General features: G+C 32.7%; 1 protein-coding gene across 4 annotated transcripts; it reads left to right on the plus strand.

Annotated features, from left to right (window-relative positions):
* On the plus strand, positions 2552-25794 carry LOC109354707 (inositol hexakisphosphate and diphosphoinositol-pentakisphosphate kinase 2-like). 4 transcript variants are annotated; one of them, XM_019597387.1, is made up of 30 exons: positions 2552-2770; positions 2896-2955; positions 3321-3367; positions 4481-4564; positions 5960-6023; positions 6638-6791; positions 7389-7459; positions 8275-8379; positions 8527-8619; positions 9647-9721; positions 11327-11412; positions 12577-12783; positions 12857-12956; positions 13056-13126; positions 15105-15186; positions 15980-16135; positions 16289-16331; positions 17604-17686; positions 17861-17923; positions 18011-18085; positions 18823-18948; positions 20253-20494; positions 20949-20993; positions 21505-21571; positions 22374-22445; positions 23328-23581; positions 23652-23709; positions 24593-24760; positions 24940-25014; positions 25314-25793. In XM_019597387.1, exons 1-30 carry the CDS (start codon positions 2726-2728, stop codon positions 25569-25571), a joined length of 3129 nt encoding a protein of 1042 aa, XP_019452932.1. In that variant the 5' UTR covers positions 2552-2725; the 3' UTR covers positions 25572-25793. The 4 variants fall into 4 exon arrangements, with proteins under 4 accessions (XP_019452932.1, XP_019452933.1, XP_019452935.1 ...); XM_019597388.1 differs by lacking the exons at positions 2552-2770; positions 2896-2955; positions 3321-3367 and having other exon boundaries at positions 4482-4564; positions 6670-6791; XM_019597390.1 differs by lacking the exons at positions 2552-2770; positions 2896-2955; positions 3321-3367; ... (1 more) ...; positions 5960-6023; positions 7389-7459 and having other exon boundaries at positions 6680-6791; positions 8286-8379; positions 25314-25794.

Genomic DNA, 26902 nt, shown 5'->3' on the forward strand with positions numbered 1-26902 from the left:
TATATTGTAATTTACAGTTGAATATATATTCGTTTAAGGTAATTGTCCAATCTTAAAGAAATGATGCATATACAATTGTATTCATCAAGAATAGAGTCTTGATATCTTCACTTTATTTTATTTTCTAGCATGTTAACAGGCACTACCAGGCCTGACAACCCGATTTCATATCGTTTGTAATGTGTATTCTACATATAAAAGTGATTTTTTATCTAATTAATTAAAATCTATTGAGTAAATCTATTGCATTGGTAACAATGTATATCCATTAAATTAAAAAAATAGGAATGCATGAAATATATTGCATTGGTCATAATGTATGCAATTGAGTAAAGAGTATGTGAATATTTGACATTTAAAACATACAGACTACACGTTACAAACAATATGAAAGCGGGTTGACAGACACAATAGTATCTGTCAACACGCTAGAAAATAAAATTAAGTGAAGATATCAAGACTCTATTCTTGATGAACACAATTGTATATGCATCATTTCTTTAAGATTGAACAATTACCTCAAACGAATATATATTCAAGTGCAAATTAAAATATATAATACAACTTAATATGTAGAATACACATTACAAACAATAGGAAAGCGGGTTGACAGACACGGTAGTGCCTGTCAACACGCTAGTATATATAAGGTATATCTTTCCTTTAAATGTATAAGATAATATATTTTTATAATCAACAATTTTGGTTAATTTTGGGGAAATATTTTCTATGGGTTTTTTGTGAGTATTTTTCTAACGGAAAGTGAGTATCTTAATACATTACTTAAAGATAAGGGGAAAATGTACAAATTTTTTTTAAACTTTATGTATTTTGTAAGTAAATATTTAACTATTTATCCAACTACCATTTAAACTTTATCAATTAGTGAAATTGATCCAAGTATAAATATATTGTTAAATTAATAATAAGTAAATAAGGAAATCGTTGTAACAAGACTCACCATAGTAGTAATACAACAATGCATGTTGGTTAGCGCTGATATCAAGAGTAAATCATCATAAAAATATAAAATTGATTCTGAAGAAGATGAAAAGTAAATTTTAAAGATAAAAGTGATTAATGCAATAATATTGATACATATAAAAAATAAAATAAAATAGTAACGATCTAAGAGGTTAATTACTATTAAAAGTGATTAAGGAATTTAATTATTATTAATTTAAAATTATCGTTATGTATAGACTAATTTTATCAACGGTTAAAGTTTTAGAGATAATTAAAAAGAAAAAAGTAATTCATAATAATTACTTACAAAATACATAAACTTTGGGGTGTTTTTATAGACTTTTATCTAAAAATAACATATACTTCAACCAATTTGAAAATCAAACTTCCACGAGCCTATAATTTGGCAACCTACTCAACCATATCCCTCAATAGTATACATCATTATTTTTATACTGTTTATAAACTTTTTAATAATTTTTAGAGTAAATTATATCAATTTCTTTTGAGATGACAAAAATATTACTTTATCACCACAATAATAACTTATAAGTGATAACTAATATTATGATACTTGTTCCACAATACCCACATTTAAGCAATTTGTATAAGTATAGGTAGGGTGACTCAAATTCTCAATATTATTAAGCACATGTAAACAATATTCATGTCCACCTCATTCCTAGATATTTCCTTAATTTATAGCACTTCAATGTTGTTAATATCTAAAAATAAAAAATAAGTGTAATTATATTAACCTATCTCAAAATGAGTGAATATAATAAAATTATTATTATTACTATTTTATGGACAAACATTTTGTGTATGTTGACTCATATTTTTATTTTATGCAACTAATTTTTCACTTTTTATATATTTCATTTTATATAATTAGAATGTTGTTTTTTTGTATTTGATATATTTTATATTATAATATTTTATTAGATATACTTTAAATCATAATTTTTTATTAAAATGTTCAATTTAAGGTGATATAAGTAGTTTTATTTTAGTGATCGATACTTATGATTATCCGATTTTTTTTGTAAAAATTAAAAAATATTAATAATAAAATAGAAAAGTAGAAGCTACTCTATGATAATAATTATAACATGTTTTGTGTCTATATATACTTATATATACTAACATGTTGAAAGATACTTCGTGTCTGCCAACTCGCATTCTTATTTTATGATATTAAATATTCAATTTTTAAATATTTCATTTAAGAGAATTATAATGTTTATTATAATGTGCAATTTAATGTGTGATTATTATGTTAATGGTGGTTGTATAAAATTATATAATTTTTTTTTGTAGAAATTAAAAAATATTAAGGACAAAATAAGAAAGTATAAATTACACCATAGTAATAGTTACACCATGACTTTATATATAGTTTAGATAGTATAAAATGAAAAATGATATCACATTTTTTCAAAGATGGAGTGACTAGACCAAAAAAGAAAGTGAAAAAATGGAAAAACTTTGAAAAAAACGCTTTTAAGCTCTGTCATAAGTCATAACTTTCTTCTCTCTATATATATACAAGTCTCACGGTTTTCCCGTTCTGTAATTTTCTCTCTTTCTTCTCTACTCAACACTTTCCATTTAATGTTATTTCACTTTTCTGTTTTCGCTTCTGGAATGCGTGCAGATTCAGTTACTCTCATTCCTCTTCCTTCTTGATTCAACACCGAACGAAGATCCAACGTCAAACGCAGCGTATCGAGTAGTAATTCTAGTGTTTCCTTCAACTATGGCGGAGAAGATCAGAATCGGTGTTTGTGTCATGGAAAAGAAGGTCAAATGTATTTCGTTTCGTTTATTTTCTTCCTTTTGAACTCTGAACAATGAAATAATGAATGTGCGTTATGTTGTTGCTCTGTTTTCGGTTCCTCAATTTTTTTTTTGATTTTTTGTTTACAGGTTTTCTCGGCGCCTATGAGCCAGATTTTTGATAGGTTACAAGCCTTTGGTGAATTCGAGGTACGTTAATGAAATGAAACTTCTCTTTTTCTCGTTATCGCCATTGCTTTAGAATTTGAATTTGAATTTGAATTTGGTTTCGTTGCGAATTTACTAGAATCAACAGAGTTTGTACTATAATTATTATTTGGCTGGAAAGAGTTTGGATTATTTGATTTCTTTTGTCCAAGTGGCAAGTGTGAATAGAAAGAGTTCGACTCGGATTAGTCGAAATCCAAATTGATTTTCAGATATTGAGGGTCTCAAAAGAAAAATATAGTTTGTGGATGATTTTATTTAGTCAAAAGTTTTATATTGTTTTCTATTATATTTTGTTGTCTACAAATAGCAGAGTTGAGTGTTGAAATATTTTGAATGTTTTGTAGGTCATACATTTTGGGGACAAGGTGATCCTTGAAGAACCAGTAGAGAGGTATAGTTGATTTCATTAGCTGTCAATATTGTTCATGTTTTTCTATTTGTGCTTTCGGAAATCTAAAGCTCGTGTATTGAATCGAGGTATCCAACAGTTTCTGTCAGTTATTTTCCATTTGGTCTTGTTACATCTATACCATTGAACTGTGAGCCTGTGACATCTTGAGAATATTCTCTATTAGAAATCAAGAAGCAAGAAAAGAAATATATATTTCATCGATTGAATGAATGAAATGAATAGAATGATGTTGAACGTTATTGAATTAATGGGAAAGTTATAATCAACGCTTTCATATAAAAGGAATGAAAACTAGCTATCCTAAACTAACAAAACTAACTAATAAACTAATTCTAAATATAAAAGGTAAGTGAGTTTAAACTAGTTATTAGCCCAATACAATATTAACTCAAAATATCAAAATATATTTCAACACCCCCTCAAATTGGAGAGTGGATGTTGACAACTCCCAACTTGGACAAAAGATGATTGAATGTATGTATGAGTGAATTGCCATGAAGGGCAACAGAGAACATTACAAGCAGAAAGGAGACAATTGAGCAGTGTCATATTGTATGCAATGCCTGAGAACTTCTTTGTGGATTTGTTAGTAATAATCCTCTTGAATTTGACTATTGGAGTCAAGAAGAGGATCAGTCCAGAAGCATCTCCCAATATGCCGAATATGAAATGGGCAATATCCCAAATATGATAGTTTCTTTAAGAATGATAACTTGGTACAATGAGCACATATTTGATGACCACAAGGTCTTTGCAATTTCCATCAGGAGTAAATGATGGAATGAAATATGTTTGTGTATTTTGAAATGTTTGATTTACAAGTGTCTCAATCTTTCAATTGTGATATTAAGTAATAACAGTGAGCATGATGTTGCTTTCAAGTTCCAATTCAATTTTTTTTACTATCGTTAATAAATTCACCTCTTAAAAGCCCCATCATAAGCTGAGGAATTAGTTGGTTGTGATTTGACAGAACATTTTGTATTTGCACTCTGAACTTTTAAGTTGTAACTGAACTATTTTATTGTGCTCAACCTTGTGGTGATCAGAGTTATGCCATTTAAATACTAAGTGTAATTTTTGTTATTTCAGCTGGCCAATATGCGATTGTTTAATTGCTTTCTATTCCTCTGGTTATCCCCTCAAGAAGGCTGAGGCATATGCTGCTTTAAGGAAGTAAGCTTTTTTATTTACCAACTATATTTGATTTGTATTCATATGTACTTTATTACACATCAGCTACATAGCCCAAGGTCAACAAATTGTTGGATTATGTAATTTTAAGATGTTTTAGAAATAATTTTAAGTCCATGTTCTGTTACACTTATGATGGTAAGATGCTGATATAATATGACAACTGTAAGCTAGCTTCTTTACAGTCACCTTCTAAAAAAGAAAATTATGTCATCTCGTCTCTTTTCCTTTACTTCTGTTATGAGATGAGGTTTATTTTTTCGGATTTGATTTTGTGCTTTGGTCATTGGTGTTTCAAGGGATTTTCTATTACTCATGAAAACTAAGAGATTCATTGGTTGTCCTGCATTTCTGACTTACTTCGGGTTTGTGCTATTTTTTTGTTTATTTAGGAGGACTTTACATCCTTCCCCCAGATGTACTTTCCCTTATTTTTTTATAATATTGTATTATTCTGTTATGCAAGAAGAAAATTGTATTCTTATGTTTTTAAGGATAAGACACAAGGAGGGGTGATAGATTGGTTGTAACTTGTAAGGAACTCAGTTGGGATGTCGAAAAAATGAAATTCAAGAAAGCATGTGTTGATTGTATTAGTTGCCAGTTGGCATGAAAGTGCATCTTTTGACTTTGATATGGGATGTGATAAGTGATATTGAATATTGCCAAAAATTGTGATTTCCACTAAGGGTATGTTTGATATAATCGAAAAATTTAGCACTAAAAATTAAAAGCTAAGCACAGAATTTGTAGCATTTCAAGTTATTTTCATTTTATGTATTAAACAAAGACTGCTAAATCAATTTCAATGTTGGAGCTTTCACTTTCAGCACTAAATTGAGTTTTAAAACAGACCCTGTCTCAAGCTAAGTTTGTCATAGAAGTTTGAAAATTATGTGGGCCAAGTCTAGACATAGTGCTGCATATAAACATGAGCCAACCATATGGAGTTATGAGCAACTAGCTCTTTGAGAATGTTGAATTCCTAACGAGAAAGTTGTTCATTTCACAATGGAATTTTTTGCGTGATTTTGAGTAAGTTTTCACATGATCTCTTATATGTGAAGAGATTACTCATCCAAATAATGAGTCACCACGAATTTTGATACATCTCAGATTGCTTAATAGTTGGGAGTTCCTTTGTTTTCTTTTTGAGCTATTGCTCAAATTTACTGTGAATTTTCTCCATTATTTGTAGTGGTTTCCATTTTTGAGACAATGTGTGGCTCACTTAAAATATGCACACTCGTAGTCACAGGAATAACTTCTTAAGATAATCTCTCCTTTTTTTACTGTGTTCCTTTGTTGCATTTTACTTTCAAATGTTTGGATGAGAAATTTTATAGATCTTTTAACTCCTCATGTATTGTGATCCAGACCTTTTCTTGTAAACGAACTGGAGCCCCAACACCTTCTTCATGACCGGAGGAAAGTATATGAGGTAAGTCAGTTCAATTTTTTTGTTTTGCCTCTATTCTATGAAAAAACAAATATAGTAAATTCTATCATTGGTATGGATGTACTGTCTGGTTTTAAGCTGATAGCTCTGCTCCCAAGATATAAAAGTTAAGCCTCACTATGTCTGCAAGCTTATTTGTTATTTGATTCTTTTCCTGGAACCATATATAGGTCTTGTTGTTTTCGAAATTTATTTATATTCTAAATAAATAGAAGTTTAAAAAAATGACGATGTAACAAATCCTGACTTTTTTCTTCAAGGGCCTGGCATGAGTTTCAAATCAAATGTCTGATGCGTATATGTCACTGTTTATTAAAGGTGATCGTGATGTGTTGTTTATAGTGCAAAGCCAATCCAAGCCATGAAAACTGACGTGAATACAAAAAATCATTTATTAAAGTTGTATTGGTCTTGGGTCTGTTCGTCATTTTTGTTCCCTTCCCCTTCCCCTTCATTTAAACATAGTGAAAGACAAAGTCATATTTCTGTATATTATCCTAAAGCGTGATTGTATGACCAATTACATCCAAAAATGCCTCATGTATCTCTTTTCTGATATGTAATGCTTTTAACGATGTTCAATTTTTTGATTCAAGCGTCTTGAAATGTTTGGAGTGCCTGTTCCAAGATATGCCCTTGTAATTAGGGAAGCCCCAAACCAAGAATTGGATTACTTCATTGAGGAAGAAGATTTTGTTGAAGTTCATGGTATGCGTTTCTGGAAGCCATTTGTGGAGAAGCCTATTGATGGTAAGTTTGGTTTTTGTATTCACAGGTGAAACTCTTTTACCTTGCCACTCGGTTCTTTCATTTGTTTTCTATAAAGCAACTGATATGTGTAATGGACATTGCACTTGCGTGCTTTATCACTAGAATCGCAAGTTTCCTCTGGAACCCATATGTTGACATGATATATGGGGATTGTAGACACAAAATATTCAGAAAATTAAATGTACTGTAACTATTACTACACAGCCTAATATGGACACTTTCATATGCATGAAAGCAGTCTAAAGGTTATGAAAAAACAATTGAGAATAAGTAGCACTCGCACTATGAAGTACATATTGATTGTATGACATAAATAATTGCTCATTATTGTCTTGTGTCTGATTTTCTTGTTCTGTATATTTAATGAAGTTATATTCTCCAAGATGCTCTTGCAATGCAATTATCATTGGTATACATGCAGAATGTTGTCTTGAGTGTATAGCTATTATTGATCTCTTCATAATAAACATAACAGCTTTTGGCTCTGGTGATGATTGATGAAATGACCACTATTTATGTACTCTTTTGCAACTTCTCAAATGTGGTTTTGAGTGTTATTTTTGTGCCTTTGTGAAGCTGATAACCACAGTATAATGATATACTATCCCAGCTCAGCAGGTGGAGGTATGAAGGAATTATTTAGGAAGGTAAGCTATAGGCTGATAACTCAGTCTCCATAATTAGCTTGGTGTAATATAATATGGTTAACATGAATTGATCTAGAGGACATTTCTTTTCCATTATACTAGTAGACAAAGCTGTGGCTGAGCTGTTTTGGTTTTGGTAACTTGCCTAATTAACAGACGAAATGTAAGATTTTATAAGCTCCAACTAATGTAATAAGAGTCAGTATATTCTATTTTAAAGTGGGTGGATTAACTTGGTTGGAATATCATGTGCTATTTTCTGTGATCATGTTGCATTACAATCTTAAGAAAATATACATGCTTTGTCATAAATGTTAAGTATCAAAGTCCCACGTTTGTGGAGAATGAGTAAAGAGCCAGTTTTTATGACTTGGGAAACCCTTCCCTGATCTAGATTTTGGGGTGGGGACGTGGGGTTAGGCTCAATAATTCTAATATGGTATCCGAACAAACCATGATGTTGTGTCACACGCAAATGTCCGGTCCTGCAAAGTTCCACGCCCCGAATGTTCATTCCTGGGTGTGAGGTGTGTGTGATAAGTATGAAACTCTCACATTGGTTGATAATATAGTCAAGAGGCGTTTATAATGACCTGGGTGATCCTCCCCCCTATGAGCTAGATTTTGAGGTGGAGTTAGGCTCTGTTATTCTAATAATAAATATAAATAAAACATTTCATGGCCTTCTAACAGGTTGAGCTCTGAGATAGTTGATTCTTCCACAAGCTTTCTGAAAATCTCTTCTTTTCCTCAGTTGTAAAACCAAAGCATAGTTTAACAGCTAGATCTTTATTTTGAATATCACATGCTCTTAGGTTGGCAACAGGTCCAGTGATTTCCATCCAGATGTTAGAAGAGTGAGGCGTGAAGGCTCATACATTTATGAAGAATTCATGTCAACTGGAGGGACAGATGTAAAGGTTTGGCAGTTAAGGTTTCTGTTGCTTTGGTTCTTTCTTTTTTACAAAAATGTATTTGGAAATTTTCTCCCACATGTCATGTTTCACCTGTCTCCACTTCTTAACATATTAGAAGGGCCGTTGAGAATTTTGACAAAATGACTGTAGGTGTATACAGTAGGCCCTGAATATGCTCATGCTGAGGCACGGAAGTCTCCTGTTGTTGATGGTGTTGTTATGAGAAATACTGATGGAAAGGAAGTAAGTAGCATGCTATAAATTATTGTCCCTGTTAGATATAAAAACCTTCACCTTCACCTAACAGCTTAAGCTTTGTTTTGATTTCACCTTTATGTATGAACAAGAATTAATTTTAATCAGGATCACTGTGTGGTAAATATGCTTAAATACATTAACCATGCTTAATATCTCTATTGTGATTACCAACAGAATGCATTATTTGTAATAGTTGCTGTTTTCTATGTGGACCACTATTATGATTCATGTGCGTTGATAGAGAACTTCCATATAAATTTGCATATGGAATTTTAGTAATTGCTCTTACAAGAAGTAAGGGGTCATCAAATTGCCATTATTATGTAGACTCTATTAAGGACTAAAGAGAGAAAAATCTTGATGGATTCCAAATTCACAGAGCTTGAAATTTGTGGTGTGTGCTTGTTTGAGGAAGTGGAGAATATAAAGTGGAAAAATGGGGGGATGGGGGAGGGAGGTGAAAACAGTCACTAATTAGAGAGGATGCCAGAGATGTGTCACTCAGACCACAAAAGGGTATGTGTGTACCATTGAGGGTTAATTGCAGCCATAATTACATGAATAGATATTTCCAAAAATTGTTCCTCTGCCCGAGCACTAATTGACTGTAAACATATACATTGACAAGGTATTTCAAACAGAGTGGAACACAATGATTTGATTTTCATTTCTTGTTGGAACTCAATGGTGGAAAACTAACTTTTTGCTATAGGAATGGCAAAGCTTAGTAGAGTAGAACACAAGTAATTATACCCGACTTTCAATTACCCCACCTATTTTTTGGGCACCAAGCAAGTGTGGATAAACTACCTCTTTAAACAAGCACATGTTAAATCTTGCTTCAGAGATTTTCAAAATTGTAAAACAGCCCCCACTTTGGTCTTTTTGATACTTTTTAGTGGCCCTAATTTTTTGGGGGTTGATTAACGTAAATGTTTGTTCTCTAATATTGTGAACATCCAACAGTTGTCTTATTTACAAGTTTTGAAGCATTTTTAATCTTTTTTGACAGGTCAGGTATCCGGTGTTACTGACTCCGGCTGAGAAGGAAATGGCAAGAGAGGTTTGCATTGCATTCAAGCAAGGGGTATGTTGTGTGAATGTGTTAACCGTATGTTATTATAGGGTCTTATTTTTTTATGTGTGATTATCTTCTGAAACATGGTGTCTGGCTCCATGTTTGTATAGTTAGATTTGTTTGTTCCAATTTCTGGACTGATTGGTGATAGATCTGCAGTGAACTTCTATCGAAGGAGAAATAGGAAGAACAATAATTGTTGCACCACATTTTTCGGTGGAATATTGGATACACAACTTATTGGAGTTGTCACTACGTTTTTACGAACTTACGTAAAAACGTAGAAAAACCTCTTTATGCTCACTTTTGGATCGCACTGTCTTTAGATTATAGATCCGGATTCGGGAGTCGATTACGGACAAGAAAGGTATTAGCACTATGTTGTTTTTGTGTCTTTAGATGGTACCCTTAGTAATTGCTTTATACCCTATAGTTATTTGATTATTTTATTTATCTAGGAAAAAACTTATTTTTTTGTCTAACAAAACTATATCTTGCTCCTACGTATCCCTCCCCATTAGCAATAGAGAATCAGGACTATAAAGAGCTTAGGTAAAAAAATGTTTGTTGAGTTTTATATTTAATATTCAAAGAGAAGAAATAATGCTTAATCGTAGTCCCTCATACATACCTCAAGAGACTAAAGTAAAGCTCTTTGTCTGCTACCACATCTCAACTTAAGGAGGGAGAGAGCACGGTAATGATCGCATTTGCCCTTCTAATCTTTAAAGGTTTTTATTAAAAGATTTGAAAAGATGGTCAATCATTTATGAGTTTCTGTATGTTTCATCTGAGGACATAGGGGTCTATTCATAGCTGAACCTGGAAGTCTTATTGATAAGAAATATGTCTTTTTGATAGATTTATTTTTAAAAAAATGCTAACTGATAACTCTCTTTATCTCTTAATGATTATCTTCAGATTTATTTTTTCAAAGTGACGAATACAAGTGATTCTCTTTTTTTTAATTTATGGTACAACCTTATTTTATTATTTTTTATTCATTTTCGTTTTTATTTTTTAATTATTTTATTTAATTAATGTAATAAACTGGTAACCTCCTTATCAGTTTTATTATTTATTATTTTTTGAGAGATAAATACTGCTAATCTTCTGTTTTTTATATTATCCAGTACAATTTTATTTTATTATTATTTTTATTCTGTTTTATTTATTTATTCAGTGTTCGATTAATTTATTAAAAACAATTTTTTTTTAAAAAAATTATTTGTAGGCCCGACAAATTTAGGTGTTAAAAATAATGGAAAGACAAAAGAGTTGGAGGTGTATGAATAAGGAAGAGAAGGGAGGGTAAGAGAGTGATTCCCATTAATGATCATGGACCAAGTGAGGTGCCTGCCAAAGGATGAGTTAGTTATTGAGCAAGGTAGGAATGAGGAGTAGGAGGAGAGAGAAATGGGGGATCTTAATATAATGAGTGGGAAAAGAGTGATATAGGGAAGTAGGAGGAAGTGGAGAGGGAGGAAAAAGAAGTCTTGAGTGAGTAAGCCTATCATAAGGCTGGTTAGTCATTTTTCTGGGGTTCATTACAGTGTTCATACATTTTCCTCAGTTTTTTTGGGTCCTGCTACAAATCTGTCTTGTTGCTTGCAGGTTTGTGGGTTTGATCTCCTGAGAAGCGAAGGACACTCTTATGTTTGTGATGTAAATGGATGGAGCTTTGTTAAAAATTCATACAAGTAAGTTTGTAATTAGATTTTTGATAATGGTAATACATTAATAGCAATTCACCCGGCTTCTATTATTCAGAAAATCTTATGATCAGCTTGTCCATATGGGTTTTACGTCTGAGTTGGGGATTCTATCCTTGGCATAAATTAGGCAAGACTGAGACTATGGTACTTGAAAAAAATGCTACCTTGATGATAACCGGGAAATTTTTTACTACCATAACCAATGTGAATAACTTGTTGGATTCTGTTAATTGTACATCCTGATCCCATCCCATAAACTCCTTATCCTCTGAAAGCACCATTTCTTATAGTTGGCGTTGTGATTATTTGACTAATATGCATTTATAGTCTACCTCTGGATAAGAATATGGAAAATTATTACTCCTATCTGGATTTGGAGGATCAATTCTGATATACTGAATTGAAGTTTGGAGATTGAACAATCATTTTGTGTTCTATACTTTCAATTAATAATTGTTCGATCAAAAGAATGTCTATGGTCAATTTTCAGAGCATGTAGGTCATAACACTCAGATTGAAATGAGGAAATAATAATGAAAGGTTTCAATTCAAATGTTAATAGCTAAAAAAGTTTTGTTAAGACGTAGTTTTTGTTAGAATTAAGTCCAATTCGTAATCCTAACCCCTTTATGCTTATCCTTTGAGATTTCATCGTTTCTCTCCTTTCTATTATGATCTCATTAGATTAATATCTCCTTCCTATTATTTCTAACCCTCTTAAGCTTTGACGTATTGAATAGTGTTGAAAATTACTATGCGCTTTTAAATAACTTGGCAATCCTGCACCTGATAACTAGCTTTTGGGGTGTAGTTAAGCACAATTATTCACATGGTACCAAAGCTGAGTAGGATTAGAAATATTAGGACGGAGATATTGTCCATGCACATTCATATATTTTCTAGTGAGGAAAGTCGCTTTAATTCAAGGAAACAAAATCTCCTTATCAATATGTTCTTTGACAAGGATTAGAAAATTGAAAATCTGTACACGTCATACTGCAGAATAGACAAAGAAATAACATGCTAACTTTGCTTATTTATGACAAAGTATCCTTTTTTTAATATCATATTGTTTGCTATGCAGTGCCTGTTTCTCTACATTTTTATTTTGGTGAAAATTATATTATTTTTCCCTGCTGCTACCTGAAGGTATTATGATGATGCTGCCTGTGTTCTGCGGAAGATGTTGTTAGATGCAAAAGCACCTCATCTTTCTTCAGTGATTCCTCCAATTTTACCATGGAAAGTAAATGAACCGGTACAACCTACTGAGGGACTAACTCGCCAGGGTAGTGGCATTAATGGAACTTTCGGACAATCTGAGGAACTACGTTGTGTAATTTCTGTTATTCGTCAGTATGTTCTATTCCCTTTACTTCAATTAGTTAATCACGATACTCTTTCCTATACACTCTTCTTTTTTTGGCAGTGGTGATAGAACTCCAAAACAGAAGGTGAAGTTGATGGTAACTGAGGAAAAGCTTCTAAACTTAATGTTGAAGTATAATGGAGGCCGGCCTAGATCTGAGGTAATACCTTTTTTAGTGCTTCGGTAATTTCATTAAATTTCATTGGAGTTATTGAATTCTTCATCAGCCATGGTTGATTTAATGGTCTTATGTTTACAGACAAAACTTAAAAGTGCTCTTCAGCTCCAAGATCTGTTAGATGCTACACGAATGCTGGTGCCTTGCACTAGGTATTTCACCTTCATGGACTCAAATATATCACAGTAGGATCAAATGCAACTAAACTTCAATTCGACACTCATGTTTAATCAATTTTCAGAAATTATCCCGTCTGCTGATATCTCTAAACTATTCTTCTCAGTATTTCATTTGCCCTATTCTTCTCAGTATTTCATTTGCCTTAAAGAACATGGTTCGCCCAAATTTCACACTTTTAGTTAGTATGATGGAAAGAGAAAGAGAAGAAAAATAGGATTATATTTTCCCCCAATAAAGAAGATTTGTCTTAGATAAAATGAGAAAAGCAAGGTGGGGGACTAGATATTTTCTTAAGTTGGGAAAAGAATGAAAGAATATCAAATAGAAAAACACACCAGGAAAGCTAAGCCTGCTAATCCAGCTACGTAATCAAGTTGTTAAGACAATTTCTTCCGTTTCTTCCAAACGAAAGACACAACATCCATAGGGGATCATAATCAATAATTGCACCTGGGAAATTAGAGAAGACTTCCACATGTGAAGCTATGTACAATTATTTTCGAAAGTTTTTTATATTATATGAATCTTTGTACACAACGATATTAGCAAACCAAACGAATGAGAAGCAAGAGTTTTCAATAATGGACCAGAGTTTTCTAATAAGTTTGTCCATCTCAAAGTACGAGCAATAAGGTTTAGGATATTTGAGCTTGTAATTTCAAAATTCATTATTCTATAAAATTCATTTTATCAAATCTAATCATGTTTGACAATTTTCTTTTATCCAAAAGTTGTTGATAAATGATTTTAATAAGAACTTTCAAGTTGTTCAGGTTCCATCTCAATACCAATCGACAATGAGGTAGACAATGCGAGACTTACTTTCCAACATGCTCCCTAAACAAAGCCTTCTGGACTAGGCGATGAGTTGTGTTTGACCCATGATGAAATTGCGTCTTTTGGTCCATGACGTCCGAAGAGAAATTGGGCTTTGGTTCTGATAGTATGTTAAGGTTCCATCTCAAAACCAGTTGGCAATGAGAGGAGTAGCCGAATATGTATTTAAAATATTCCCGAGACAATTAGGCAAGCGACATGAGACTTACTTTCCAAGTATGTTTGGTTTTGTATGTACCTTTCAAGATGATAGAAAGGAGAAATTGCCAAGTCGAGAGCCCAAGGATGAAATTGTGGCAGCTAAAGAAAGTAAGACAAATGGTTTTTTTAAGAGGAATATTGCAAACAAAGATACTTGAGAGGTGAAAGGGAGTGTAGTTGATGTGTGTGAAGAGACTGGCAGAGAGACGCAAAAGGTACTTTAGGACATGCTTGGAGAATCAAGATGCGTCGAACCTAAGGATAAAGGATTAAGAATATTGGTGGTTGTAAGCTTAGCTTCTCAAGAGTAGGTTAGAGTTAAAAGAGAATTCTATAAAGCTTGGAATTTTGTGTAAGAATATTGAAAACTAGGAGAAATCTATGATAAATAGTAATACTAAGAAGGTATACAAGAAGGTGAAAGCATTAGTTAAGTCATAAGTCATTCTCATAAGCTCTTATAGCATCTCCAGATGCCCCCTAAGTGGGGTCAGCTGCATGGTTTAATTATATTTTATTAGGTGGAGGCTTATGAATGGTTTTTGTCTATAGCACCTAGGATGTATTATTCTGGATATCCCTCTCTGTGGCATCCAGCACATGATCTCTACACTGACTAGCTTTTATGAGTTTTTTCTATGTCTCAAGTTTTTTTTCTTTGTTTTATCTTTTTATGATTTCTTATACTCCAATCTTTTTATGACTATCTCTTTCTTTCACTAATAAAATATCTTCTTTAAAATAACCTGACCCTTCTGCCGTTGCATGTTTAGTTTGTCATTGGTGCTTACAATAATAACTGCCACCAGTTTCTCAATATATATATACATACATATATATATATATATATATATGTATGTATGTTTTCTAAACCAGAGTTTCGAATCAACTATATCTTTGTATATGATTTAGACCAGATCGAGAAAGTGATAGTGAGGCTGAAGATGTTGAGCATGCTGAAAAGCTCCGTCAAGTTAAAGCAGTTCTTGAGGAGGTTATTAATTCTTTTGACTGTGTTTTCTTTAATACTCATGAGTGTGTTTTGTATTATGAACCCTTTAGTAATTGGAATTTGAAAATTAAATTTATGTGGATCATAAACTTGATTGCTTGTTGTGCCTTGTGACATGGAGCTGATGAGCTCAAATCTTGGAAATAATTTCTTTGCTTGCGAGGGTAAGATTGCGTACATCTACCCTTCCTAGATCCCATTAGATGGGAACCTCGTGCAATGAGCCGCCCTTTTTATAAACTTGGTTTTTCTTCAACTTTTTTGCATTAACTTCTATATCGCTTTGATTGTGTATGATTTTCAGAGATGTTAAAAAATGAAATTTCAGTCCTATGTTAGCTATTAGCTACAGCTCTACTTGGTAAGCTTTTTCAATCTATAGCCATTCTGGAATTTGGAGACAATACTCTTATGAAGAAAATAATTTAATTTAGCTTTTTATTTTTTAATAATATTGATTGAGACATGTGGCTGAATGCTTAATTCCTACATGGCTGAAGCCCATGCCAAATTGGCTATACAGGTAAGGCAAGAAAAATAAAGAGAAATCTTCCTACACAGACTGCATAATACAGGATATTGCCTGTTAGCTATGAGCCTATGACATGCCAAACCTATTGCATATTACTAACAAAAGAGGAAGATAAAACTCCATATACTTTTGAAGCAAGAGTAATTGTGTTCTTGGTTATTTTTTATAAAATAAAACCTTATATTGTTTCCTCCCATTCCTTTTGCTTTGTCTTATTTCTTTTCCTTTTCTCCCCATTATCAGGGAGGACATTTCTCTGGCATATATAGGAAGGTTCAACTAAAGCCACTGAAGTGGGTCAAAGTGGCAAAAAGCAATGGGGAAGTTGAAGAACGACCCATTGAAGCTCTTATGGTTCTTAAATATGGTGGTGTTCTTACACATGCTGGCAGAAAGCAGGTTAATATTCACAAACATAAAAAAGAAATAAATATATCTGCTCAGCTTGAGACTTTTGAGTTTGACTGTACTACTATTATTGTTTAGAATAAACAAAATCTTATTTATAATATTCTTTCTCATCTATGTTAATTACTTTTTTCTAATTTGCAGGCTGAAGAACTTGGAAGATATTTCCGTAATAAAATATATCCAGGTAAAATTGAAATAACATTTCTTCAAGTAAATTTGGGATGTGCTAGTCAGCGAAGTATTTCTGGGATTGATACTTTTTTAATTGCAGCTGTAAATGCAAAAGCAAATATATTTTTAATCACCAGAGTCGTAACCAGCAGTGACTGTCAAGAATAACTTTACCAACTCTATGTATTGACTTTTCCTTAGACATTTGGTCTTAATAGTAGTATCCATGAATGTGTGTTTTTTAAAATACGCTTATTTCCTACCCCACTTACCCAAAGTTTTCTGTTTGCATACCAACTCTAGAGGAACATTGGTCTGCTGTGAAGAGGATTCTTAGATATCTGGTTGGCACTCAGGCTCATAGAATGCTTCTTCAACCTATTTCTCCTAGATCCCCTCTCTCTCTCTCTCACTGGGACTCTGATTGTGATGATTGAAAATCTACATTTGGTGCTTGCCTGTTTCTAGGGATTAATCTCATTACTTTGTGGTCCAAGAAGCAAACTACTATTTCCAGGTCAAGAACTGAGGTTGAATATAGGAGTCTTGCTCTTATAGCTCAGCAGTTTCAATGGGTGTTGTCTATGTTAACTGGACTCAAATTCAGTCATACTGCACCCCTCCTGTTGTGTGATAATCTGAGCACAGTTGCTCTTGCTCATAATTCAGTTCTTCATCAAAGAACCAAACATCTTGGGCTGGATCTATTTTTTGTTAGAGACAAAGTTCAAGCAAAGAACCTCTTTGTCAAGCATATCCCAGCCAATTTTCAGACTGCAGATATTCTTACAAAGCCACTATCTTCCTCAAGATTTAGTTTTCTAAGACATAAACTTAGAGTTTTTTATTTTCATGATGTGCAATCCCACCATCAGATTCAAGGGGGAATATTAGAGAATAATACTTGAGGATAGGTTGTTAGCCTAGCTGTCGGTGTGTGAAATGTCTTCTAGTCAAGCTAACAGAATCATTAGCTTGCTAGTGACCTTTCCTTAATGTTTGCCTATAAATAGAGCTAGGTACTCTTGTAATCACTAACTTTTAATTTCAATAAAATATTGAATTCAGTTACTATCTCTCTCTCTTCTTCTTCCCTTTCTCTCTCCTGGTAGTCACTCTTACATGCACTGTCAATTCCATTCCAACAGTAGGATTGGGTTTGTACTAGTAGTACTACACTGGCACTTGACTTAACTATTAGGATCTTTGTGTTAGTATTTTGTAACCCATCATTATACATGAGAATATTGCTAAGTGTTTCATTATTATGTGTTTAAAATTATAGGAGAAGGTACAGGGTTGCTTCGCCTCCATAGTACATACCGCCATGATCTTAAGATTTATAGCTCTGAAGAGGGTCGTGTACAGGTACTTAAATATCGCTCACCCTTCCATCCAATTGAAAGATGGCAAACTGGTTTTAATTAGCGGTTGCTAAATTTGTTGTTTATTTCTTTCTTTGATGTCTAAACTTGTTGTCAATTTGCCTACTCTGTCCTTGGGTGTCATGTGATTCATTTATAACATGGCATGTGTTAACAGGTGTCTGCAGCTGCATTTGCCAAAGGCCTTCTTGACCTAGAAGGGCAGCTAACACCAATCCTGGTTTGTGTTTTATGTTTTACCTCACGTAAATGTTTGATCTGTTTCTTGTGTTGGTTATGTCTGAATGAAATGGTTACTTTTTTAAAGGTTTCCCTTCTTAGTAAGGATTCCTCCATGTTGGATGGGCTTGAGGATGCCAGTATTGAAATGAAAGAAGCCAAGGTTTGTAGTTTCTATGCTGATTTACATTGTCTTCCTTATGTTTTATAGGCATTTCAATGTTGGTGAAATTGGGTTATGATTGGAAATAGATATTTTTTGTTGCTCTTGCTCTAAATTTAAGGAATAATAGTTACCGGAAATCATAATTGTTTTTCTTTTTTATTCTGTCAACTACTGCATTAGAGGTTTGCTTTCCTTTTTTGTTTTTTGGTTTACTTGAAACTGAAATCTGATGAATTGCTCTGAGAGATAGCCCTCCTAACATCATGAATTTATAATTAGAAGATATACAATCATACCTAAACTAAATCCCTAACCTATAGGGATTATTAGGGTTTCGTAAGAAAATAAAACAAATAGAATGAAAATGAAGAGAGACTCTAAGTAAAAGATCTCTGATATCGACTAAAAATTGGATCTGGGTATAAATCTCTAACTAGAATGTAAGAAGGTTGATTGGGTCTTTGTTTCTTTCTCTAACTAGAATGTAAGAAGGTTGATTGGGTCTTTGTTTCTTTCTCTAACTAAACACGTTGAGTCTTAATCTAAAGCAATTTACTGAGAAGTAATTAGAGAAGAACTATGCATGCCACAAAAAGACAATTCTAAATTACCAATAATTGGCGTCTAGTTCTTCTGTAATGAACATTTCTTACTTTTCAGGTAAGAGTTGGTTGTCATTGGACAGTGATATATACCTTGTATCTTATCCTACTGGCTTGAATGAATTTTTGTAGGCTCGGCTGAATGAAACAATTACCTGTAGTGCAAAGACAGCGGATAGCAACGGATCACCCAAATTTCCTTGGATGGTTGATGGAGCTGGATTACCACCCAATGCGTCAGAATTACTTCCCAAGTTGGTAATGTTTTTTTAACTCAGCTATGAGCCATAGTTAATCTTGTGGGGGTGTAAAGGCTATAATACACTTTCTGGATTTGGGAAATTAATCTTGTTCTCTTAGCGTGTTCACTATTATTATTTCATTCTAACAAAGTTATTTCTGCATTTATTGGGTTCAACACAATTGTTTTACTTCTATAAAAACAAATAATCACTAGTGTTTTAAAATAATCTCAACGTGGTTGTTTTGAGTTCTGGTGTTTCACTGAAGATCTTTCGAAGTTCCTGTATATTTAGTGTCTCTTGTCTTTTTGATTGTGACACAGAAAGATTTGAAATCTTGTTATTTATAGGTTGGTATTGGTTCTAAATTGTCAAAGCTAACTGGAAGTGTTAGTTTTGAAGCATACAATGTACAATGTTTAAACCTTTATGGAGCACTAACTTCAACCAATGTTCTCCAAAATCTCTTGCCTGCTAACTTATTAAAGAGAGGCACTGAACCATTCCAAAGGGAATGGCAATTAACATATTCTAGTAAAATGGTAACAAACATAAATGAATATGAATCACTCCAGAAATTTATGGTGTTCAGAGTTAATAATTATTCTAGCTATAATACCATGTTAAAAAATCCAACTCGACCCTACAATGTTCAGTGGACATCTAGAAGTTTGACCTTATAGTATGCACTTCTTGCCAATGGAACCTATGATCAAGAACTATGGATTTGTAGCCCTATCTGCATTTTATAATAAAAAATGATTCATTAAAACTGATTTTTTTTCCAGGAACTAAAGTGGAAAGCTATTTCTGTTGAATATGATCTAAATATTATTTTCCAAGACTTTATGTGCATATATTGTTAAGAACCTAAATGTTTGTTGCGAAAATGAAAATGGTAAGGTGGATGTGTGGTATAAGGTAAATAACGAAACCCATTAAAGAAGAGGCATTGCTTGACAAAAAGATGTGGATAAGGCTACGTACTTCTATCCTCCCCAAACCCCACTAAGTGGAAGCCTCGTGCACCAGGCCACCATTTTTTTAACTAGAGGAGGATAAGATATTTTAAAAGCAGTCAAATAAGGTAAAAGAAAATGGAGTGACAAAAGGCTACAAATTGGAACAATGGTACCCATTCTCTTTGCAAACGAAATAGAAATCCCCTTGTTGCAACCATAAGCTGAATAAATATAAAAAACTTCATACAAATCCATGCCAGAATTGTTAAAATCAATTGCAACTGGTCAAGAAAATAGGTAACTGGTAAAAATTATTTATTTTATTTCACAATTTTGTCCCACCATATATTGTCGATAGGTGAACTTGACTAAGAAGATTACTGAACAAGTACGACTACTTGCAAGGGATGAATATGATAAACTTACAGAAAGAAGCTTATATGATGTAATTCCTCCTTACGACCAAGCAAAAGCTCTTGGAAAGACAAACATTGATGTTGATCGTATAGCTGCTGGATTACCTTGTGGTAGCGAGGGGTTTCTGTTGATGTATGCTCGGTGGAAAAAGCTTGAAAGGGACTTGTATAATGAACGCAAAGAGTAAGTATTTTCCATTTTTATTGGGTTCTATTAACTTCGGCCCTAAGGACTAAGGATTAGAAGTTAAAGAGAGGTAAAAGAACACTTGGAAACCAAGTCTTAGGACTATCATCTTAGCTTGTTGCACAAAAATTGGGAAAGGTATTAAGTAGTCTCAATTTTAGCAAAGTATATATGTATTTAACTAAATTATCCTTTATGATAGAACACTCGAAATATTTCACTTCATTAATGCTTTCTCATTCCATTTAGTAGAGATACCAAGAGACAAGGATAAAGTGAAAGAAAATTCCACTCTAATTAGAATTCTATTTCTGGTTAACATTTTCTAATGTTGTCATTTGCACTGTCATGAATTCTTGTGTATCACGTGTTTAGCCAATGGGCTTCCATTTTTCTGGTTATGTCTGATGTTGCACTGAAAGAGACACTGATTATGTGTTTACTTGAACAGACGCTTTGATATCACCCAAATTCCTGATGTTTATGATTCATGCAAGTAAGTTGTTTCTTTTATCTTATGTTTGTATTCTGATTTAGTAGGTCATTTCCATTTCTACTATATTTATGCAAATTGCAATTGTGGAGATAGATTATGATTCTTTTCTGGAACAGTATCATTGTACCAATGTGATTAATAGAGAAAATTTGATGTCTGTCAATTTCTGGAATCTTGTTCACAGATTTCAAGGGGACATTGCGTAAGGCCAGAATACATGTAGTAGACATCTCAGATTTAACTAGACAACAAGTTTTAAATGTGAAATTGAAAAGTGGTTGACGAAAATTTACTCATGGAGTTATTATCCACCAAACACTTTAAAATCTTATGATTTATGCATCTGTGTATCACTATCAGATATGTGAAGAAGTTAAATTAAATTATGCACTCTTGCCTTAAACTTAATACCCTGCAGCTCTGAGTTTGAAGAAATTATGTTTCGTTAAATTATGTAGTTTTTCTTTTCTTCTTTTCTGATGATAGGTTAATGTTGACTTATGCATTACAGATATGACCTGTTGCACAACGCACATCTTAATCTAGAAGGACTAGATGAGCTTTTCAAAGTTGCTCAGGTATGTGGAAATATGTTAGGGAAAATTATGATCAACTCAAAATAATTGCACTAGTATAAGACATGCATTGACAAGATTCATTCTTTATTTGTTATTGTTAAAAAATAAATGCTCAAAATAGTAAATTGTATTGATAATATTGTGAATAATGTTGTGAGTATTTGATACAAAAGATATAATATTTATTTATACTAGTACTAGACTCCTAATTAAATAAGAGAAAACAAATCATAAAATAAAGTAATCTTAATCCTAAGATACTCTAAACAAATCTATAAGATACAATCATCATAATATAAGATATTATCTCTATATCTAAATATCTCTAGATATTCTCTATAAGATAATTTAAGATATTATGATATACTTTCTAATATTCTAACAGTTACACACTTTGATATACTTCTTGATGCGATGAGGCCATGTCAATTGATTAATTATAAATTTCATCTCTTTAGCATTGCTAGTATTCTTACATCAAATAAAATGCTCCCCCTTTTTATTTGTGGATTACAGATTATTTCCTCTATTTTAATTTTTCCCACTTACTGCATTGTTTGTACCCTTCTTTAAAAGAAATTGATTGACTTTTATAACTGCCTAGCCCGAGCACCCATCACAGTAAACTATATCATGCAAATTCTGAACATTGATTTTGGCTTAAACATTTTGAAAAAAACTGTATATTTAAAATAATTAATATTCAGAACTGTAAGGTTATCCTGCAGAAATAAAACCCATCATGTACTATTTTCTTCTGTATATTTATCAACTTTGGCTGATGAGTTCAATTTATTTCCAGGCACTTGCCGATGGTGTAATTCCAAATGAATATGGAATTAATCCAAAACAGAAGCTGAAAATTGGCTCAAAGGTAAATCCCTGCCTAAGGAATCTCCTAAATTACATTCCACGTTAGAAATCATTAAATAGTTATCTGATTCTTCCCTTCTACATAATATTGTATTCAGTATGCTTAAGCCACTGCAAAATCTTACAAATTTCAACCAGCAACCTAAGGCAGTGAAGTCAAAACCTTATTGTCTGCATTTTTACCCGTTGTGTCACTCTTATCCAAATTGATATCTCCAAAACCTCATCATCCTCCAGATCAGATTGTAAATGCAGCACCTTCACTTTCCTATTCACCTAAAGACCTAAGATTCATTTTAGATGTCATCCGTAATATATTTATTGTATTGTGTTTCAGTTTGTTTCACTATGAATTTCTGAATTTCATTAAATGATTAAATCATAATTTTTCATGAATCTTGTAGAATTGATTTAATTTGAATCTTTTAAATATGTGGTGTAAACCACGAAAACAAGAAGAGATGGAATAGCTTGGATATGATAAGTAAAGGAATCTGATTTTTACAGCTTTCAGTAGTAAGAGAGATTCCTCATAAAAAGGTTGACTTCATAATGTACAAGGTTTATGGGCTTATCGGTTATAGCCATACCATGTTGCCACATGTAGATCTAAGAATAATAGCCCCATGAATTTCATAAGTTGTATTATAACTACACCTTTAATTATTTAAATGTTACCATCTTCTCCAAGGGGAAGTAAGAAACAACCACCTTACAGAATGAGAAGTCTGAAACTGCATGCTTGGTTAAAGACCTTTTATAAGTTTGTCTTAGTTTGGTGAGTTCATATTGTGTGGTGAACATAATGTACTGTTCCTAGTTTCTACACATGTACCTGTAACTATAGCCACCTGATTAATTTGTTTCTGCTGTTTCAATTCAGATAGCCCGACGTTTATTGGGAAAACTTTTAATTGATCTAAGGAATACTCGAGAGGAAGCCATTAGTGTTGCCGAGCTAAAGAATAACCAAGACCATTCATTATCCATGAAAACTGAGAAAGAAGATTCAGAATCCAAGTTAAAACATCTTCATAAGAATGATGAATTACGAAAATGCAACACTATGAGTGATATCTCATCAGTGGATCAAGATGATGATGATGACAGAGAGACCAAATATCGTTTGGATCCAAAGTGAATATCTGTTTCTCTTGTGATTTAGTGCATTATTATGTTGTATTCTGATTTTTTTATTTTCCACCAGGTATGCAAATGTGAAGACACCTGAGCGCCATGTGCGAACACGCCTATACTTCACATCAGTAAGTGCTCTATCATCTTATAAAAACCTTGACCAGAAATTTAGTTCTCTCCCCTCCCCTTTTTGTCTGTGATTTTACCTAGGGTAAAAAAATTGGGAAGTGTCAATACAGGATTTAAGTAAGAATTCTCTCGAGTATTGGAGAGACAAGTACTACAAAATCAAAGGAAAAAACAAAATGCTATGACACTTTTATACTTTTATTTACAATTAAATCACATTTTTGCCACTGAAATCAAAGGAGAAACAAGAACTCCCCTCCCCACCTAACTAGTTAGTTAAATTGATAAGTGTCTACTATTAAACACTCTTTGAACATTACTGACTAGCTGTCTGGTTAACTGTTACTTAACCAAGGCCTCTTGCTTTTGACAAAAAGGACTTGTGTTGTTTTATACCAGTTGAACGAGTGATATAAGTTGGTCATGTAAATATGCTTTATTATATTGTTTTAGAAGTTTGTTTTTGACCCTTGCATTAGTGTTTTTTTCAGCTGTATACCTGTTATTTCAACTTCGTTTATGTTATATAGTGTTTTGATATTCTGCTATAGTACAATTGGCATTTTTACAGTGAAGTTAAGCAGATTTTTTGTTTTATATAAAGTCCCTGCAGTATGAATCCATTTGGTTGCAGGTATTTGCGTTGTATACTGTATTGATTTATACTATATTGTTCCTTAAACAGAACAAAAGTAACTAAACAAATGTCAACCAATTTTAATTTGTCAAATTATGTTGAAAATTCCTGTACAAATACATTCATCTAGAGACATACATCGGAACAGATTAATTAATAAATTTTGTTGTTGCCCATTTGCATACAATATCTCTCTTAATCCGATTCCCTTACTCTCTATTTTACTTGCATTACTTTATTGACAGGAATCACATATCCACTCTCTCATGAATGTTTTTCGTTATTGTAATTTGGATGAATCTCTTCAAGGAGAAGAGAGTCTTGTTTGCCATAATGCTCTAGAGCGACTATGTAAAACAAGGGAGCTTGACTATATGAGCTCTATTGTGTTGAGGATGTTCGAGAACACAGAGGTAGGTCATTTTGGCTATGTCCTTATAGACTACATATCTGTTCATGTGTTTTAAGTGTTCGGCATTATATGAGTTTGTGAAGTTAAGTTATTTCCGCACCTTATTTCCTGTACTATAGTGTGTAAGCTACATATGTCTCTTTGTATTTATCTAACCTTCTTTCGACTTTAAAACTGCAGGTGGCTTTAGAAGATCCGAAAAGGTTTCGCATAGAGCTGACCTTCAGCCGTGGTGCTGATTTATTCCCCTTGGAGGTAATCATATTGAATTAGTATATTTATCCTAAGAAAACTAGTGGGTGAATGGATTTAAATTTTTTTCATTTGCTATTTACTTTATCAAGCATGTGTTATGAAATTAAAATTGGATTGAATGTCCATTAGACTCATGTACCCAATTCTATGCAAATGCCATTTATTGATATATGATGATATTTCTCCTATCTAACAATGTTTAATATGCAAGTGAAATCACTGAAGGTTCTGACTTTAAGATGGTAAACTTGTTTTTTTCAATATCTAATATCTGATTATGTTACATATATTATTGGCAGAATAATGATAGTAAGGCTAGTTCATTGCGCCAGGAACACACACTACCTATTATGGGTCCAGAGAGGCTGCAAGAAATAGGATCATATCTGACATTAGAAAGAATGGAGAAAATGATTCGTCCATTTGCTATGCCTGCTGAAGATTTTCCTCCACCATCAACACCTGCAGGATTCTCTGGCTATTTCTCTTCAAAGACCATGCTTGAGCGTCTCGTAAACCTTTGGCCTTTCCATAAGCATCCACATTATGGGAAATAGTCAAACTTTGAACTTCAAAATATGAAGGAAGGGGAAAGCTGGAAAGACTTAAGAATCGTGAAATACAATTGTGAGATATCTCTTTGGCCTTCCATTCTCCTTATTTCCTCTCTAAAAAACAAGGGTATGTTTGCTAGTTGGTGGTAATGGGGTTCAAATATTATTATATTTTCATATTAATATTTGTAAACTTTATTTGCATGCTAAAGATATTTATAGATTACTAACTACTGGATGTATCATTTTATCTTTATTCATTTTTTTATCATTTGAATATAATTGTTCTCACTTTTTTTTCTTTACATTCATATTCTGAATCTATCACCTCACATAAGTATAAGATTATGTATCTTAATATTAGTGTCACAATCATAAAATCTTCGGTAACACACTCTAAACCATTTTCACACATGATTTTATTTCTGGCATACGTAGTTTTCAACTTAGTTTATCCTTTACTTGTTTTGCGTAGTGCTTATTATTTCATTTCTGTTGTGTGGTTGCTTGTGTGTGATTGGTTTGTTATAAGCTTGAAAAATAATACCCTTAAATAACTTCACTTTCTAGCCATGGATTGAAAACGTAAGTGTTCTTTATATTGTGAAATCATTTATTATTTATATGTTAATTATTATTCACTTTTAAACAATTACTTTGATTGCATTTTTCTATCATAACTTAGAGAACTTGGCAACCCAATTATAAAAGGAAAAGTCAAGAAGGCCAAGGATGCACTAAATCACTTGGTGACATTCCTTATTGAAACATACCATGCTCCTAACATTTGAACCATATATTAAAGGCTTATGTGATGTGGTCAAGATAGGATAAATAAATAAAATAAAGAACATACAAAAAGCATAATAGGATATGAACAAGATAACCTTATTTTTGTCTGATATTTGGTGCACCCTAAATAGCGATAACATTTAACATGTATGTGGTGGTGATTGTTTTTAATTATAAGGGTATGAAAGTTAAAGCTGCACTATTCATCCTATTATACACATTTTTAACCAAGCTTTTCCCATTTGGGAGAGAAAGTACAATAATAAAATAACAAACCCCATATTACACAACCCTATATGGGGTTTGTATTCAAAAAGATAACATCATCATATCTTATTGACCCACCAAACCCCATATTTCAACACAATAGAATAGGACAATAGGTTATCCTATCATATATTTCTTATCTTGTCCATTACACAACCCTTAAAAGTACAAGTTTATCCACGCTATCTCAAACTATAACCATTTATCCACCTAAAAAATTGTTCACTGATTTGTGCATATCCCCACCTCACATTTCAAATGATGCATCTGCACTC

Source organism: Lupinus angustifolius, chromosome LG08, assembly GCF_001865875.1.
Source record: "Lupinus angustifolius cultivar Tanjil chromosome LG08, LupAngTanjil_v1.0, whole genome shotgun sequence".
Lineage (NCBI taxonomy): Eukaryota > Viridiplantae > Streptophyta > Magnoliopsida > Fabales > Fabaceae > Lupinus > Lupinus angustifolius.